The sequence below is a fragment of the Schistocerca cancellata genome, chromosome 4, assembly GCF_023864275.1.
Source record: "Schistocerca cancellata isolate TAMUIC-IGC-003103 chromosome 4, iqSchCanc2.1, whole genome shotgun sequence".
NCBI lineage: Eukaryota > Metazoa > Arthropoda > Insecta > Orthoptera > Acrididae > Schistocerca > Schistocerca cancellata.
Window position 1 is genome coordinate 573,666,291 of NC_064629.1, and position 15,668 is coordinate 573,681,958.

Below are 15,668 nucleotides of genomic sequence, written 5' to 3' on the forward strand. Positions count from 1 at the left end.
TGGGATTTGTTCAAAGTATTTTCATTGGGGGGAATGAAGTGAGGAAGCCAGTGGGCATTCTAGTGATATACTCTCCTAGAAATGCAGAATCTGTTGTGGAAATAAGTTGATAGAGGAGCAGGAACATAAAATCTGTGCCCTTCAGGTGCACAATACGCAAAGCAGGAAATAGGTAGGTTGAGGGTGAAGGGTGCTGGAGAATGGGAACTGGCAGTTGGCAAAAAGGCAGCAAGAAGGAGGAGGTATTCAGACAGTTGTGTACTTTGCGTATATGCGATAGATTTGACCAACTGTCAGAGCTGAGTGGATAGGGGCCTCTGGTAGCGGTAGGTGTACAAAACATGCAGCAGTCGTACCAGGTCACCCCCATTGTGAAACCTAGTGCAGTGTTGGCTCTGGTGACTGACAGCACAGGGGAGTTATGTAGGAATTTTACAAAGGAGGATCAGGTAGTGATAGTGGGTGAAGTACGTCTTGATATGGACGGGGAATATGATGTACGTGGTGACTTGGTAAAGATAGCTACTCAAACTGGTGGCACTAATGTGAATTTCATGCAATTGTCTCAGCATCATGATCGGCCTCATCTTAATGTGGCTGTTACGCGTGTTAACACGGGGCTGGAGAGGACATGGGTCACATTGTACTGGTGCCAGTTGAGTCTATCAGTAGACCAGGTTTCACTAGGCATGGCCTGCACATCAATAGGTATGGGAAAAGGAGGCTGGCAAAGGATATAGGTGACGGTGTAGTGGGTGGTGGTGGGATCACTCATGGAAAAATTCCTGTAGTAGTTAGTGTTAGAGCTGCATCTCTTTTAGATTGAAGTCAGCTGATAGGTATACCTGCTCAAAGGAAGTCCCTCGTAACTAAGAAATCACCTTCAGAGGACATCATGTTTCCAAGTAGAGAAGGAATTAGCATATTTCATCAAAATATATGAGGTATTAGAGATAAAGTTGGTGAACTGCTTCTAGATGTTGGCTCTGACATTATTGGTATATCAGAGCACCACTTAAATAATTTGACAATTCAGAGACTTCCTTTATCAGGATACATATTAGCTGGCTGCTTTCAAGAACTTCCTTGTGGGGTGGGGGAGTGGCTATGTATGTAAAAAACAGTATTCCATTTGAGTCCATAGACGTATCACGACACTGCACTGAACAGATATTTGAATGTTGTGCAGGGGCAGTTGAATTTAGTGAAACTAAACTTCTAATTGTCGTTGTTTGTAGGTCCCCTAACTCTGACTTCAGAGCATTTTAGCTCAAGCTAGATGGGGTTCTTGATTTACTATGTAGGAAGTACCAGAAATTAGTTATATGTGGTGACTTCAATATTAATTTTGTATACAATTGTATGAGAAAAAACATCTTGGTAGATGTCCTAAATTCATATGATCTGATGCAGATTGTGTTTTTCCCAACCAGGGTGCAGGGGAACAATAGCAACAACCATGGACAATATTTTATTCATTCTTCATTACTAGATAGACATCCTGTTAGTAAAAAGGTGAATGGCCTTTCAGACCATGATGCACAAATTTTAACACTAAATGGCATTTGTATTCAAATCCTTTATCAGGATACATATTAGCTGGCTGCTTTCAAGAACTTCCTTGTGGGGTGGGGGAGTGGCTATGTATGTAAAAAACAGTATTCCATTTGAGTCCATAGACGTATCACGACACTGCACTGAACAGATATTTGAATGTTGTGCAGGGGCAGTTGAATTTAGTGAAACTAAACTTCTAATTGTCGTTGTTTATAGGTCCCCTAACTCTGACTTCAGAGCATTTTAGCTCAAGCTAGATGGGGTTCTTGATTTACTATGTAGGAAGTACCAGAAATTAGTTATATGTGGTGACTTCAATATTAATATTGTATACAATTGTACGAGAAAAAACATCTTGGTAGATGTCCTAAATTCATATGATCTGATGCAGATTGTGTTTTTCCCAACCAGGGTGCAGGGGAACAATAGCAACAACCATGGACAATATTTTATTCATTCTTCATTACTAGATAGACATCCTGTTAGTAAAAAGGTGAATGGCCTTTCAGACCATGATGCACAAATTTTAACACTAAAAGTCATTTGTATTCAAACAAATGTCACATATAATTACAAACTATGTAGAGAGTTAATCCCACAGCAATAGAGAGCTTTTTAAACCTCATCAAGGAACAAGAGTGGTAGGATGTTTATAGTGCCGATAACATAGATGACAAATGTAATGCTTTCCTTAACACATTTCTCATGCTCTTGGAGACTTGCTTTCCATTAGAATGTTCTAAATGGGGTATTTGCAGTAAAAGGCAGCCTGGGTGGCTGACTAGTGGGATAAGGCTATCATATAGAACAAAGCGGGAATTACATGAAAATGTTAGAAGTAGTCACAATCAAGCTACAGTAGCCCATTACAAACAGTGCTGTAAGGTGCTTAAAAGTGTTATTATGAAGGCAAAGAGTATGTGGTATGCAAATAGAATAGCTACATCACGGGATAAAATTAAAACCATATGGTCAGCTGTGAAGGAAGTGTCTGGTCACCAGCACAAGGCCGACGATATGAAGTCAGTTAATAGTAAAAATATTTCTGTTATTGATAAATCAGATATACGTACAGTATTTAACAATCATTTTCTGAGCATTGTTGATTAATTAAATAGAAATTTAGTTTTTACAGGGAATTATATAACACTATTGGCATATCCGTTTCCGAGATTGGTATCTGAAATATGCCTCTGTGACAAGGGGGAGCTTGAGTCAATAACTAAATCACTGAAACCTAAGGACTCTCATGGATATGATGGAGTGCCTAGCAGAATATTAAAGTACTGTGCTGCACATGTTAGCCATGTATTTAGCCATATTTGTGATTTTTCCTTTAGGAATGGTCAGTTTTCTGAACGATTAAAGTACTTAGTAATGAAGCAGCGTTATAAAAAGGGAGAAGGGGATAATATATACAATTTTCGGCTTATTTCTATGCCATCAGTGTTTGCTAAAGTTACTGAAAAGGCTGTGAATGTAAGTATAATTGATCATTTTATATCACACAATTTGCTATCAAACATACAGTTCGGCTTCAGAAGTCATTTAACAACTGAAAATGCTATATTCCTTTTTCCTCTGGATGGGTTAAACAGAAGGTTTTGAACACTCGGCATATTTTGTGATTTAACTTAGGCATTTGATTGTGTTGATTACAAAATATTGCTCCAGAAATTGGACTATTACAGAATACGGGAAGTAGCTCACAATTGGTTCACCTCTTAATTTAGCAACAGACAGCAAAAGGTCATTATTCATAGTGCTGAGAATGACTGTGATGTAGAGCCTGAGTGGGGTACACTCAAATGGGAGAGAGGGGGGGGGGGGGCTGCCCCAGGGATCAGTGTTGGGACCACTCCTGTTCCTTATTTATACAAATGACATGCCCTCTAGTACTACAGGTAATTCTTAAATACTTCTGTTTCTTGATGACACTACCTTGTAGTAAAGGATATTGTGTGCAACATAGGCATGGTTTCAAATAGCGCAGTTCATGACGTAAGTTCATGGCTTGTAGAAAATAAACTAATGCTAAATCACAATAAGACTCAGTTTTTACAGTTTTTAACACGATTCAACAAAACCTGACCTTTTAATTTCACAGAATGGGCATATGCTTAGCGAAACTGAACAGTTCATATTTCTGGGTGTTCAGATCGATAGTAAACTGTTGTGGAAAGCCCACATTAAGGATCTTGTTCAAAGACTTAATGTAGCCATTTTTACTATTTAAACGGTACTTGTCAATCCCTGTTCATGAGTCTGGGTATTGGCCTCTTTACTGTCCCTTCTTGTTAATATTAGCTTATTCCCAAAAATAAGCAGTTTTTACTGGGTTAATACTCATTAGAAATCAAATCTGCATTTGGATTGGACATCCTTAACTCTTGTGCAGAAAGGTGTGCAGTATACTGATGCATTCAGTTTCAATAAGCTACCACAAGAATTTAAAAATCTTAGCAGTAATCCATGCACTTTCAAACTGATACTGAAGAGTTTCCTCATGGGTCACTTCTATTTTGTCGAGGAGTACCTTGAAAAATTAATCTGATTCTTATGTTGTATTGTTGATTACGTTTCCTTAAATATATGGCTTGACTTTTTTTGGGTTTATAAACATTTTATTTTTATCTGTTATTACTTTTACATTGTAATTTCATGCACTGACACGTTCAATGTCCTTGGAGATTTGCTCCTCAATACGGTCCTACGGAACTTGAAGTGTAAATAAATAAATAAACCATGTGCAAGATTTTCATATTCTCTCACTCTCTATGCTCAAATTATTCGTCTTACAGAAAAAAAGAACAGTGTCTTTTTGTAGGAAATTTTATGCAGTAAAATTTTGTACTGGAATATGTTTTCGCTGGAGACCACAGTTTTCTAGTTATTCAGGAAAAAACATACAAAGGTGATTGTCAGACACACCTCCGCACAACACTCAACCCTCATCATTCAGGATTTCTAGTAAGTTGTCTACCACTGTACAAAAATTTCCAACTACATGAACTATTCCCAATATTCAACTTTTTTTGGTCCCTATTGATGGGCCTATTACAACACCAGCATAGTTGGCTATTTAGTTAACATCAGCAATTTAAACGTGTCACAAGCGTAATGAAAGAAAAATTACTTTTGTTGATGTTACACTAATTATGTTTACTATTTGATCTGAACTTAACCCTTATAACAACAGTAGTTTCATAGTCAGAAGGCCTGACAAATGCAACAATCTAACCATTTATTTTATGCTGTTAATATTCACAAAATTATTACGTAAAATTTACACAAACTTCAAATTTTACAATTTGTAAGGACTCAACCAAGTTGCTGGCATAATGAGGATGGTCAATGATGACCAACAAGAAGTTGAATGTTGGAATAATTCGTGCAGTCACAAATATGTATGTGCCAAGCAAGATCATAAGAGATGGAAAAGAGCCACCATGGTACAACAACCGAGTTAGAAAACTGCTGCGGAAGCAAAGGGAACTTCACAGCAAACATAAACATAGCCAAAGCCTTGCAGACAAACAAAAATTACGCGAAGCGAAATGTAGTGTGAGGAGGGCTATGCGAGAGGCGTTCAATGAATTCGAAAGTAAAGTTCTATGTACTGACTTGGCAGAAAATCCTAAGAAATTTTGGTCGTATGTCAAAGCGGTAGGTGGATCAAAACAAAATGTCCAGACACTCTGTGACCAAAATGGTACTGAAACAGAGAATGACAGACTAAAGGCCGAAATACTAAATGTCTTTTTCCAAAGCTGTTTCACAGAGGAAGACTGCACTGTAGTTCCTTCTCTAGATTGTCGCACAGATGACAAAATGGTAGATATTGAAATAAACGACAGAGGGATAGAGTAACAATTAAAATTGCTCAAAAGAGGAAAGGCCGCTGGACCTGATGGGATACCAGTTCGATTTTACACAGAGTACATGAAGGAACTTGCCCCCCTTCTTGCAGCAGTGTACCGTAGGTCTCTAGAAGAGCGTAGCGTTCCAAAGTATTGGAAAAGGGCACAGGTCATCCCCGTTTTCAAGAAGGGACGTCGAACAGATGTGCAGAACTATAGACCTATATCTCTAATGTCGATCAGTTGTAGAATTTTGGAACACGTATTATGTTCGAGTATAATGACTTTTCTGGAGTCTAGAAATCTACTCTGTAGGAATCAGCAGGGGTCCGAAAAAGACGGTTGTGTGAAACACAGCTCGCGCTATTCGTCCATAAGACTCAGAGGGCCATAGACACAAGTTCACAGGTAGATGACGTGTTTCTTGACTTCTGCAAGGTGTTCGATACAGTTCCTCACAGTCATTTAATGAACAAAGTAAGAGCATATGGACTATCAGACCAATTGTGTAATTGGATTGAAGAGTTCCTAGATAACAGAACGCAGCATGTCATTCTCAATGGAGAGAAGTCTTCCAAAGTAAGAGTGATTTCAGGTGTGCCACAGGGGAGTGTCATAGGACCGTTGCTATTCACAATATAGATAAATGACATCGGAAGTTCACTGAGGCTTTTTGGAGATGATGCTGTGGTGTATTGAGAGATTGTAACAATGGGAAAATTGTACTGAAATGCAGGAGGATCTGCAGCGAATGGACGCATGGTGCAGGGAATGGCAATTGAATCTCAATGTAGACAAATGTAATGTGCTGTGAATACATAGAAAGATAGATACCTTATCATTTAGCTACAAAATAGCAGGTCAGCAACTGAAAGCAGTTAATTCCATAAATTATCTGGGAGTACGCATTAGGAGTGATTTAAAATGGAATGACCATATAAAATTAATCGTCGGTAAAACAGATGCCAGACTAGGGATTCATTGGAAGAATCCTAAGGAAATGCAATCCAGAAACAAAGGAAGTAGGTTATAGTACGCTTGTTTGCCCACTGCTTGAATACTGCTCAGCAGTGTGGGATCCGTACCAGATAGGGTTGATAGAAGAGATAGAGAAGATCCAACAGAGAGCAGTGCGCTTCATTACAGGATCATTTAGTAATAGCGAAAGTGTTACGGAGATGATAGATAAACTCCAGTGGAAGACTCTGCAGGAGAGACGCTCAGTAGCTCGGTACGGGCTTTTGTTAAAGTTTTGAGAACATACCTTCACCGAAGAGTCAAGCAGTATATTGCTCCCGCCTATGTATATCTCGCGAAGAGACCATGAGGATAAAATCAGAGAGATTAGAGCCCACACAGAAGGATACCGACAATCCTTCTTTCCACAAACAATACGAGACTGGAATAGAAGGGAGAACCGATAGAGGTACTCAAGGTACCCTCCGCCACACACCGTCAGGTGGCTTGCGGAGTATGGATGTAGATGTAGATGTAGATATTTGTACAGTGGCAGGAGGGAGTGCCATGACTAACATACTAGAAATCCTGACCAGTGGGGGCTAGTGTGGGAGTGGGGCATGTTTGAAGGTCACTTTTGTGGTTTTCCATGAATAACTCAAAAACTTCATCCTCTAGCAAAACTGTATCCCAACAAGTTGTTAATAGGCTTTCACTCTCCGTATTTTGCCCTTGCTACCTTGAGAGTTTCACAGAGTCTTCCACCAATAGTGTCAAAAGCTTCCTCTAGGTCTACAAATGTAGGTTTACTTTTCCTTAACCAAGTCAAAGGGTCAGTATTGCCTTATGTGCTCCACATTTCAGTGGAATCCAAACTGACCTTCCCTGAGGTTGGTTTCTACCAGTTTTTCCATTCTTCTGTAAACAATTCACATTAATATTTTGCAACCATGATCTATTGAACTGACAGTTTGCTAATATTCAAACTTATCAGAACCTGCTTTCTTTAGAATTAGAATTATTCCAGTCGTCTTGAAGTACGAGGGTATTTTGGCTATCTCAAACACCTTGCACACCACGTGGAATAGTTTTGTCATGGCTGGCTCTCCCAATGATGTCAGCAGTCCTGACAGAATGTCATCTACTCCAGGTGTCTTATTTCAACAGGTCTTTCAGCATTATGTCAAACTCTTCTTGCAGTATCATATCTCATCTTCATCTATTTCTTCTTCCCTTTCTATAATATTGCCTTCAACTTCATTTCCCTTATATACCCTCTACATACTCCTTCCGCCTTTCAGTTTTCCCTTCTTTGCTTAGTACTAGTTTTTCACCTGAGCCATTGATATTCATACAGCTGTTTCTCTTTTCTCCAAAGGCCTTTTTAATTTTCCTGTAGGTGGTATCTCTCTCTACCCTAGTGATATATGCTTCTATTTCCTTACAATTATGCTCTAGCCATTCCTGCTTAGCACTTTTGCACTTCTTGGCTGTCTCATTTTTAGATGTTTGTATTCCCTTTTGCCTGCTTCATTTGCTGCATTTCTATATTTTCATCTTTCATCAGTCAAATTTACACTCCTGGAAATGGAAAAAAGAACACATTGACACCGGTGTGTCAGACCCACCATACTTGCTCCGGACACTGCGAGAGGGCTGTACAAGCAATGATCACACGCACGGCACAGCGTACACACCAGGAACCGCGGTGTTGGCTGTCGAATGGCGCTAGCTGCGCAGCATTTGTGCACCGCCGCCGTCAGTGTCAGCCAGTTTGCCGTGGCATATGGAGCTCCATCGCAGTCTTTAACACTGGTAGCATGCCGCGACAGCGTGGACGTGAACCGTATGTGCAGTTGACGGACTTTGAGCGAGGGCGTATAGTGGGCATGCGGGAGGCCGGGTGGACGTACCGCCGAATTGCTCAACACGTGGGGTGTGAGGTCTCCACAGTACATCGATGTTGTCGCCAGTGGTCGGCGGAAGGTGCACGTGCCCGTCGACCTGGGACCGGACCGCAGCGACGCACGGATGCACGCCAAGACCGTAGGATCCTACGCAGTGCCGTAGGGGACCGCACCGCCACTTCCCAGCAAATTAGGGACACCGTTGCTCCTGGGGTATCGGCGAGGACCAATCACAACCGTCTCCATGAAGCTGGGCTACGGTCCCGCACACCGTTAGGCCGTCTTCCGCTCACGACCCAACATCGTGCAGCCCGCCTCCAGTGGTGTCGCGACAGGCGTAAATGGAGGGACGAATGGAGACGTGTCGTCTTCAGCGATGAGAGTCGGTTCTGCCTTGGTGCCAATGATGGTCGTATGCGTGTTTGGCGCCGTGCAGGTGAGCGCCACAATCAGGACTGCATACGACCGAGGCACACAGGGCCAACACCCGGCATCATGGTGTGGGGAGCGATCTCCTACACTGGCCGTACACCACTGGTGATCGTCGAGGGGACACTGAATAGTGCACGGTACATCCAAACCGTCATCGAACCCATCGTTCTACCATTCCTAGACCGGCAAGGGAACTTGCTGTTCCAACAGGACAATGCACGTCCGCATGTATCCCGTGCCACCCAACGTGCTCTAGAAGGTGTAAGTCAACTACCCTGGCCAGCAAGATCTCCGGATCTGTCCCCCATTGAGCATGTTTGGGACTGGATGAAGCGTCGTCTCATGCGGTCTGCACGTCCAGCACGAACGCTGGTCCAACTGAGGCGCCAGGTGGAAATGGCATGGCAAGCCGTTCCACAGGACTACATCCAGCATCTCTACGATCGTCTCCATGGGAGAATAGCAGCCTGCATTGCTGCGAAAGGTGGATATACACTGTACTAGTGCCGACATTGTGCATGCTCTGTTGCCTGTGTCTATGTGCCTGTGGTTCTGTCAGTGTGATCATGTGATGTATCTGAAACCAGGAATGTGTCAATAAAGTTTCTCCTTCCTGGGACAATGAATTCACGGTGTTCTTATTTCAATTTCCAGGAGTGTAGTATCTCCTGTGATATTCAAGAAAGGATTTTTACTAGGCCTTGTCTGTTTACCTACTTGATCCTCTGCTGCCTTTACTATTTCATGTCTCAAAATTACGCATTTGTCTTCTATTGTATTTCTGTTCCCTGTTATAGTCAATTGTTGCCTAATGCTCCCTCTGTAACTGTCAACAACCTCTGGTTCTTTCAACTTATTAAGGTCTCAGCTCCTTATTTCTACTTTTTTGAAATTTCTTCAGTTTTAATTTACAGTTCATAACCAATGAATTATGGTCAGAGTCCACATCTGCCCCTGGAAATGTCTTAAAGTTTAAAATCTAATCCAAAACTTCTGTCTTACCATTATAAAATCAATCTGAAAACTTCCGATGTCTTCAGGTCTCTTCTATGTATGCAACCTCCTGTCATTATTTTTAAACCAAGTGTTTGTGATGATTAAATTAGGCTCTGCACAAAATTTTACCAAGCACCTTCCTCTTCCATTCTTTTCCCCCAATCCATATTCATCTACTATTTTTCCTTCTGTCCCTTTTTCTACTATTGAATTCGAGTCCAGCATTATAATTAAATTTTCATCTTCTTTAAGTGTCTGAATAATTTCTTTTATCTCATCGTATATTTCTTCAATCTCTTCATCATCTGTGGAGCTAGCTCTCATATAAAGTTGTACTACTCTGGTGGGTGTTGGCTTTGTGTCTATCTTGGCAAAGCCAATGCAGTCACTGTGCTATTCATAGCAGCTTACTGTATCCCTATTTTCTTATTTATTAGGAGACCTAGTCCTGCATTACCCTTATTTTATTTTGTATTATAACCCTGTAATCACTTGGCCACAAGCTCTATACCTACTGCCACTGGACTTTGCTAATTCCCACTATATCTAACTTCAACCTATCCATTTCCCTTTTCAAATTTTCTACTCTGCCTGCTCAATTAAGCGATCTTGCATTCCATGCCATGGCCCACAGAATGCCGATTTTGTTTCTCTTGATGATGACATTCTCCGTAGTAGTCCCTCCCCAGATATCCAAATGGGGGACTGTTTTACCTCCAGAATATTTTACGCATGAGGATGAAATCATCATTCAAATTTTCATTTTCAGTAGTGTTGTGACAGTTTTTTATGTACTTTTTAAACTAACTTGCTGTCACTGATTTGAGAGCAATCCAATATTTGAAAGTCAATAACCTTCAAAATATCATTATTGGAAGGTACTACAAAGTAAATTAGCAAGATGAAGGTACAGTTCAGCATATTCTTATCCCATGTATCAACTCTTCGTGTCAGTAAATTCCATGCACGCACCTAGCCTACTGGCTGTAGTTTACATGGCCAGCTGGTACAGAAATGAATCATTTTATTTAAATCATTCTAGCACAGTAATTATTCACGACATTTGACAAAATTTTACTACTAGGCCATTATTACATTTAAAATGGTACACTTTGCAGCAACCTTCAACAGAAAGTCCTACACCACAGTCTCTTCCAGTGATTTTCCAGCAATACTGTTACAATACAAAGCTCGAAATTTATATGTACATCATCCTTTGCCTTTTCAATTGCTTGAGAAACAATGAAAGCATTGTGTACTGCAACATTTAGTGCCCTTCTAGACATATTCATGCACTGCTTTATGCTTTCTTTTTTTCTTTCTGTAAAGACAGTTTGTAGTTCCCAATTCCTTCCAACTCCCTAACTTTCCAACAAAGAACTTCACAGTGCATCAATAAAGATATCATTACATCTAGATGACAAAGTAGTGTTGCCCATCACAACAGATGGCAGAGCAACATAGTTTTACTTGTGAGACTGCAACTGATGAGTACATGATCAGATAACCACCACTAACAGTAACTGTAGATTAATAGGATAAGTAAGAAGACAATCAGTTGCAATCCCATTGGTTTTTTATCATTCTTGCATAACTAGATTTCAGCTACAAATAGCCATCTTCAGTGCATTCCAGTGAGTTATCCTCCAACAAACTTGCAGCAGTACACATCACCATATGACTTTACTGGCGTATAAGCAGAAGGAAACTAACAGTTTACTTTTGCCTATACACTACTAAAGTTTGTAGCTGAAAACCAGTGGGATTGTGACCAATTGCTATGTTCCCATCGCTCCTTAACTAACAGCGTACGAGTATATATTCAGGTTCACAGCTTGAGAGTTTAGTAAAATAGTAATAATCATACTGATAATTTTAACTCTAATGGACACTACAGAAAAGGATAAAGCTGCCCTAACAAACTATAAACTGGCTTTCCTATCCAATTACAAAGGGACAATTTAGTGCAGATTCTGAATCACAAGGTAACCTGGCATTTTTCACATTAACATTGGAAGGAATAAAATCAGTAACAGAAAAGAAAAATCTTAAGAATGACTGGTGATGGAACCCTGGACCTTCATATTTGTTGTTTGGGATGTACCCAATGAACCATTACAAAACTGAGTGACTGAGCGACTCTAGCCTTGGTGCAATTCATAAGGTACCACAATGGAATGTTTTACATTCCATCATCTTATTTTAACAAACTATGCCAAAACAATGCATTTTTAAAGGATCCCTCTACACAGCAATGGCTATAAACAGTATTTTTTCATTGCAAGCACATTTTAATACAAAATTATCAAACAAAAATGTTAACTTCAGGATTACGAAATCAAATATGGTGCACATGCCGAATGCTCTCCATCAGCCAATCATAGTACATGATGTTAGGACAAACTCTGCTCACAGCTGGTGAAATTGTTGATTATTAACACATGACCAGTTTCGCAGCTTTAAGCCGCATCATCAGGCGAACCTACATGGTAGAAAGCAAAGTACAGTGTCAGCACTTTTTGTGGATATTAAAATTAGTACAAGAATGTCTAAAATATTCTCACAATGCTAAAAGATCATAGGCATGCCCATCATTCCTAGTTAAAATGTACTATTCAGAGATTATCATCAATACTAAAGTTAGCAAAACATAAATAAGAAGTTCCCCAGTCTTTAACATTTGCCTGCCTCAAAAAAGAAAATCTCAGTGGAGGGCAGGGCATAAGTGACGTGCACGAACGACAAAGCGAGACTAGCTGGCTGGCAGAATGGAAGCTATTCATGTGGACAGTGTGGTGTTGTATACTTATGACTAGGAGTGCTGGGTCACTACCTTTACAAGCTTGCTTCTGTTCCGCCAGCCAGCTTTGTCATTCATGGAGGCCGCTATTGCCTTGCCTGCACTGAGCTGCCTTGCTGGCATATTGGTAAGACACTGCCACCTGATTCTTTCCACATCGTAATTTTTGTGTGCCATGACTAATCATGTTAGCAGTGACAATTCTTTGTCACCAATCTGGCCTCTTCTTTTTTTTAAAAAAAATTATTGTCTGCTCACTATAAAATATTTTCTTTTTTCTTTTTAGATGCAGGCAAATTTTAAAGAATGAGACACTACTACTTTATCTTTTACTCACCATAGTACTGACGATACTCTCTGAATAGTACATTTTGAGTAGCGGCAATGGGTATGCCTATGATCTTTTAGTACTGTGAGTATATTTTAGGCATTCTTTTACTAATTTTAATATCCACAAAAAGTGGTGACACTGTACTTTGCTTTTTACCACATAGGTTCACCTGATGATAAGGCTTAAAGCTGCAAAACCAGTCATGTTTTAATAAACAACAATTTTACCAGCTGTGATCAGAGTTCTTCATAATATCTTACCTTTCAACAGTTGTGGTTGCCCGGTGTATAAAATATTTTGGGAATCACAGTACAGCATGTCTATCCCTCTACGCAGCAATGGCTATAAACAGTATTTTCTCATTGCAAGCACATTTTAATACAAAATTATCAAACAAAAATGTTAACTTCAGGATTACGAAATCAAATATGGTGCACATGCCAAATGCTCTCCATCAGCCAATCATAGTACATGATGTGATTAGTAAGAAAAGTAATGAGTAACAAATACTTCATAATGGGTAGATGGCTTGCCTGTGCCAAATACATACCGTTTAGTTACTTTGACAAGCCTAATCAATACAGTATCCCCAGCTATTAAACCGTCATTTAAAAAGTGCATACAGCAATTATAATCATTACAATTAATAATATTATTGATTTTATCATTATTTTTTCAGTAAAGCACAGACACAAGCATTCTTCACTGGAAAAAGAATGGGAGTTTGATTTGGGGACAAGGTTTTAATGATCCATATTAAACACTAAAGAATATTTTCAAGAAAGAATTTAGCAGACCTATTAATATTTTATAGAATGTGTAGTGTGGGGAAGAGAATATAGTGTTATGTTTCTATTTTGACTTTGCTGATAACCTCACCATTGAGTGCTCATAAAAAACAAATAAATAAATAAAAATTAAACACACACACACACACATACACACACACTACACTACACTACACTACACTACACTACACTACACTACACTACACTTACTTGTCGGCCACTACTCTTGCTTTTAGAAGAGCTGCTGTATAGCATATCGTAGCAGATTTGGGTAATGTAACATCATCATATTTTGCTAAGACAGCCTGTGCATCAGCATAGGCCTGCATTTCTAGTAAGGCTTCAATGAGATTCTCATGAACATTGAGAACATTCATAATTGGTGGAACCTCTTTTGATAGCTGAAAAAAAAAAAGGAAGAGTCATATCATAGTAGTTAGCAACATGTATACAATATATGATAATTACATCTCATTAACAACAATACTGAATTATGTCCAAGTTACCATATCTCAATAGTGTTCTTCGGAAAGAACGTTGTCTTCCCTTCAGGGATTCTCATTTCAATTCCTGAAGCAATTCCATTACACTTGTATGTTATTCAAACCTACCAGTAACAAATCTAGCAGCCCAGCTATGAACTGCTTCAATGTCTTCCATTAATCCAACCTGATGCGGATCCCAAACACTCATTTTTAAAGATGAACCACACTTTCCTAAAATTCTCCCAGTAAACCGAAGTCAACCATTCGCATTTCAAACCACAATCCTCACATGATCATTCCATTTCATACTGCTATGCATTGTTATGCCCAGATACTTAAATGACATGACTATGTCAAGGTGGAGACTACTAATGCTGTATCCAAACATTACAGGTTTGTTTTTCCTACTCATCCGCATTAACTTACATTTTTCAATATTCCGAGCCAGCTGCCATACATCAAATCAACTAGAAATTTTGTCCAAGACATCTTGTATCATTCTACAGTCACTCATCTTCGATACCTGCCTGTACACCATAGCATCAGGAAACAACCGCAAATCTGGAAGGGGAGCAGGCGAGGGAAAGTGGCGTCTGTTAGTGATGACTCTTCGTAGTTTCTTTGTGAACAGCAAAATAATTTTGAAATTTCACAACAAATGATTATGCTGCAACCAATCAGTATCTATTACATGTTTAGCATTACTTCAAACTGATAATGAATTGATATGCCTTTCTGTGAGATGAGGCAGGGTATGATGCGAGTCCGGTTTATGAACATTTTTTTTCTAGCACCCCTCCCCTTCTCCACCTCCCTCCAAACTGGTTATGCTCATGTTCTATAAACAACCAGGTTTTGTTAGTTTCACCATGTGTTGATCCCGCAACTGCTCTGTAAAAGCTAGCAGAGTTGTCATTCTTTTTTTCCTGAAAGCTATCAAAGCTGCCATTCTTTTTACTGTGCCTGTCGATGTCTCAAGGCTTCTGCTATTCAGTGAGTGGTCTCCTTTACTCCTAAATTATTTACATTCTGTCAGAACTTTGCTTACTGTAATAAAGTTGTCATTTTTAAAATTGAAATATTTGGATAAATTTTGTATATATGTCAGACTCAAATGGGCTCAGAAATTTTTGAAATTAAAACTACAAAAGTTTCTGGCCTGATTGAAAAACCTTATATTAGGAAGGACTCCACATAGTCCAACTGCTCTTTATATCTTCAAGGGACAGACTTTGCCTCAGAAGCTGAGAAGTGAAAATGGTACAGTTCTGGTAAATTCATTTAATTTAATTTAAAAATTTTATTTTTTAACAATTCATAGAACATAACTATACAAACATAAACACTGGCATTAATAAACTTTATTTGTGAAAGCTAAAGTGAAATTATGAACACTTTCCTTCCAAAAAACATGAAATATTAAGTTGAGAAACAAATTCCAGTGAATCGGGACTTCTTATTTCAATTTGAAAATATAATTATAAAAGTTATCATGTAGGCAAAGAAGTCAAGTTTTTGAGAACAGTTTAAAAGTGAACAAGAACAAGAGTATTCA

At 39.3% G+C, this 15,668-nt stretch overlaps 1 protein-coding gene across 7 annotated transcripts in view; it reads right to left on the bottom strand.

Annotated features, from left to right (window-relative positions):
* The window catches only part of LOC126183479 (protein ST7 homolog), a 155,835-nt gene that overhangs the window by 48,756 nt on the left and 91,411 nt on the right, over nt 1-15,668 (bottom strand). For all 7 annotated transcript variants that reach the window (XR_007536757.1, XR_007536755.1, XR_007536758.1 and 4 more), the window contains exon 7: nt 13,839-14,029. Coding sequence is in view for 2 of the 7 variants with exons in the window: in XM_049925497.1 (XP_049781454.1) it covers nt 13,839-14,029 (191 nt within the window). In the remaining 5 variants the exon portion in view is untranslated. The remainder of the gene's footprint in view (nt 1-13,838; nt 14,030-15,668) is intronic.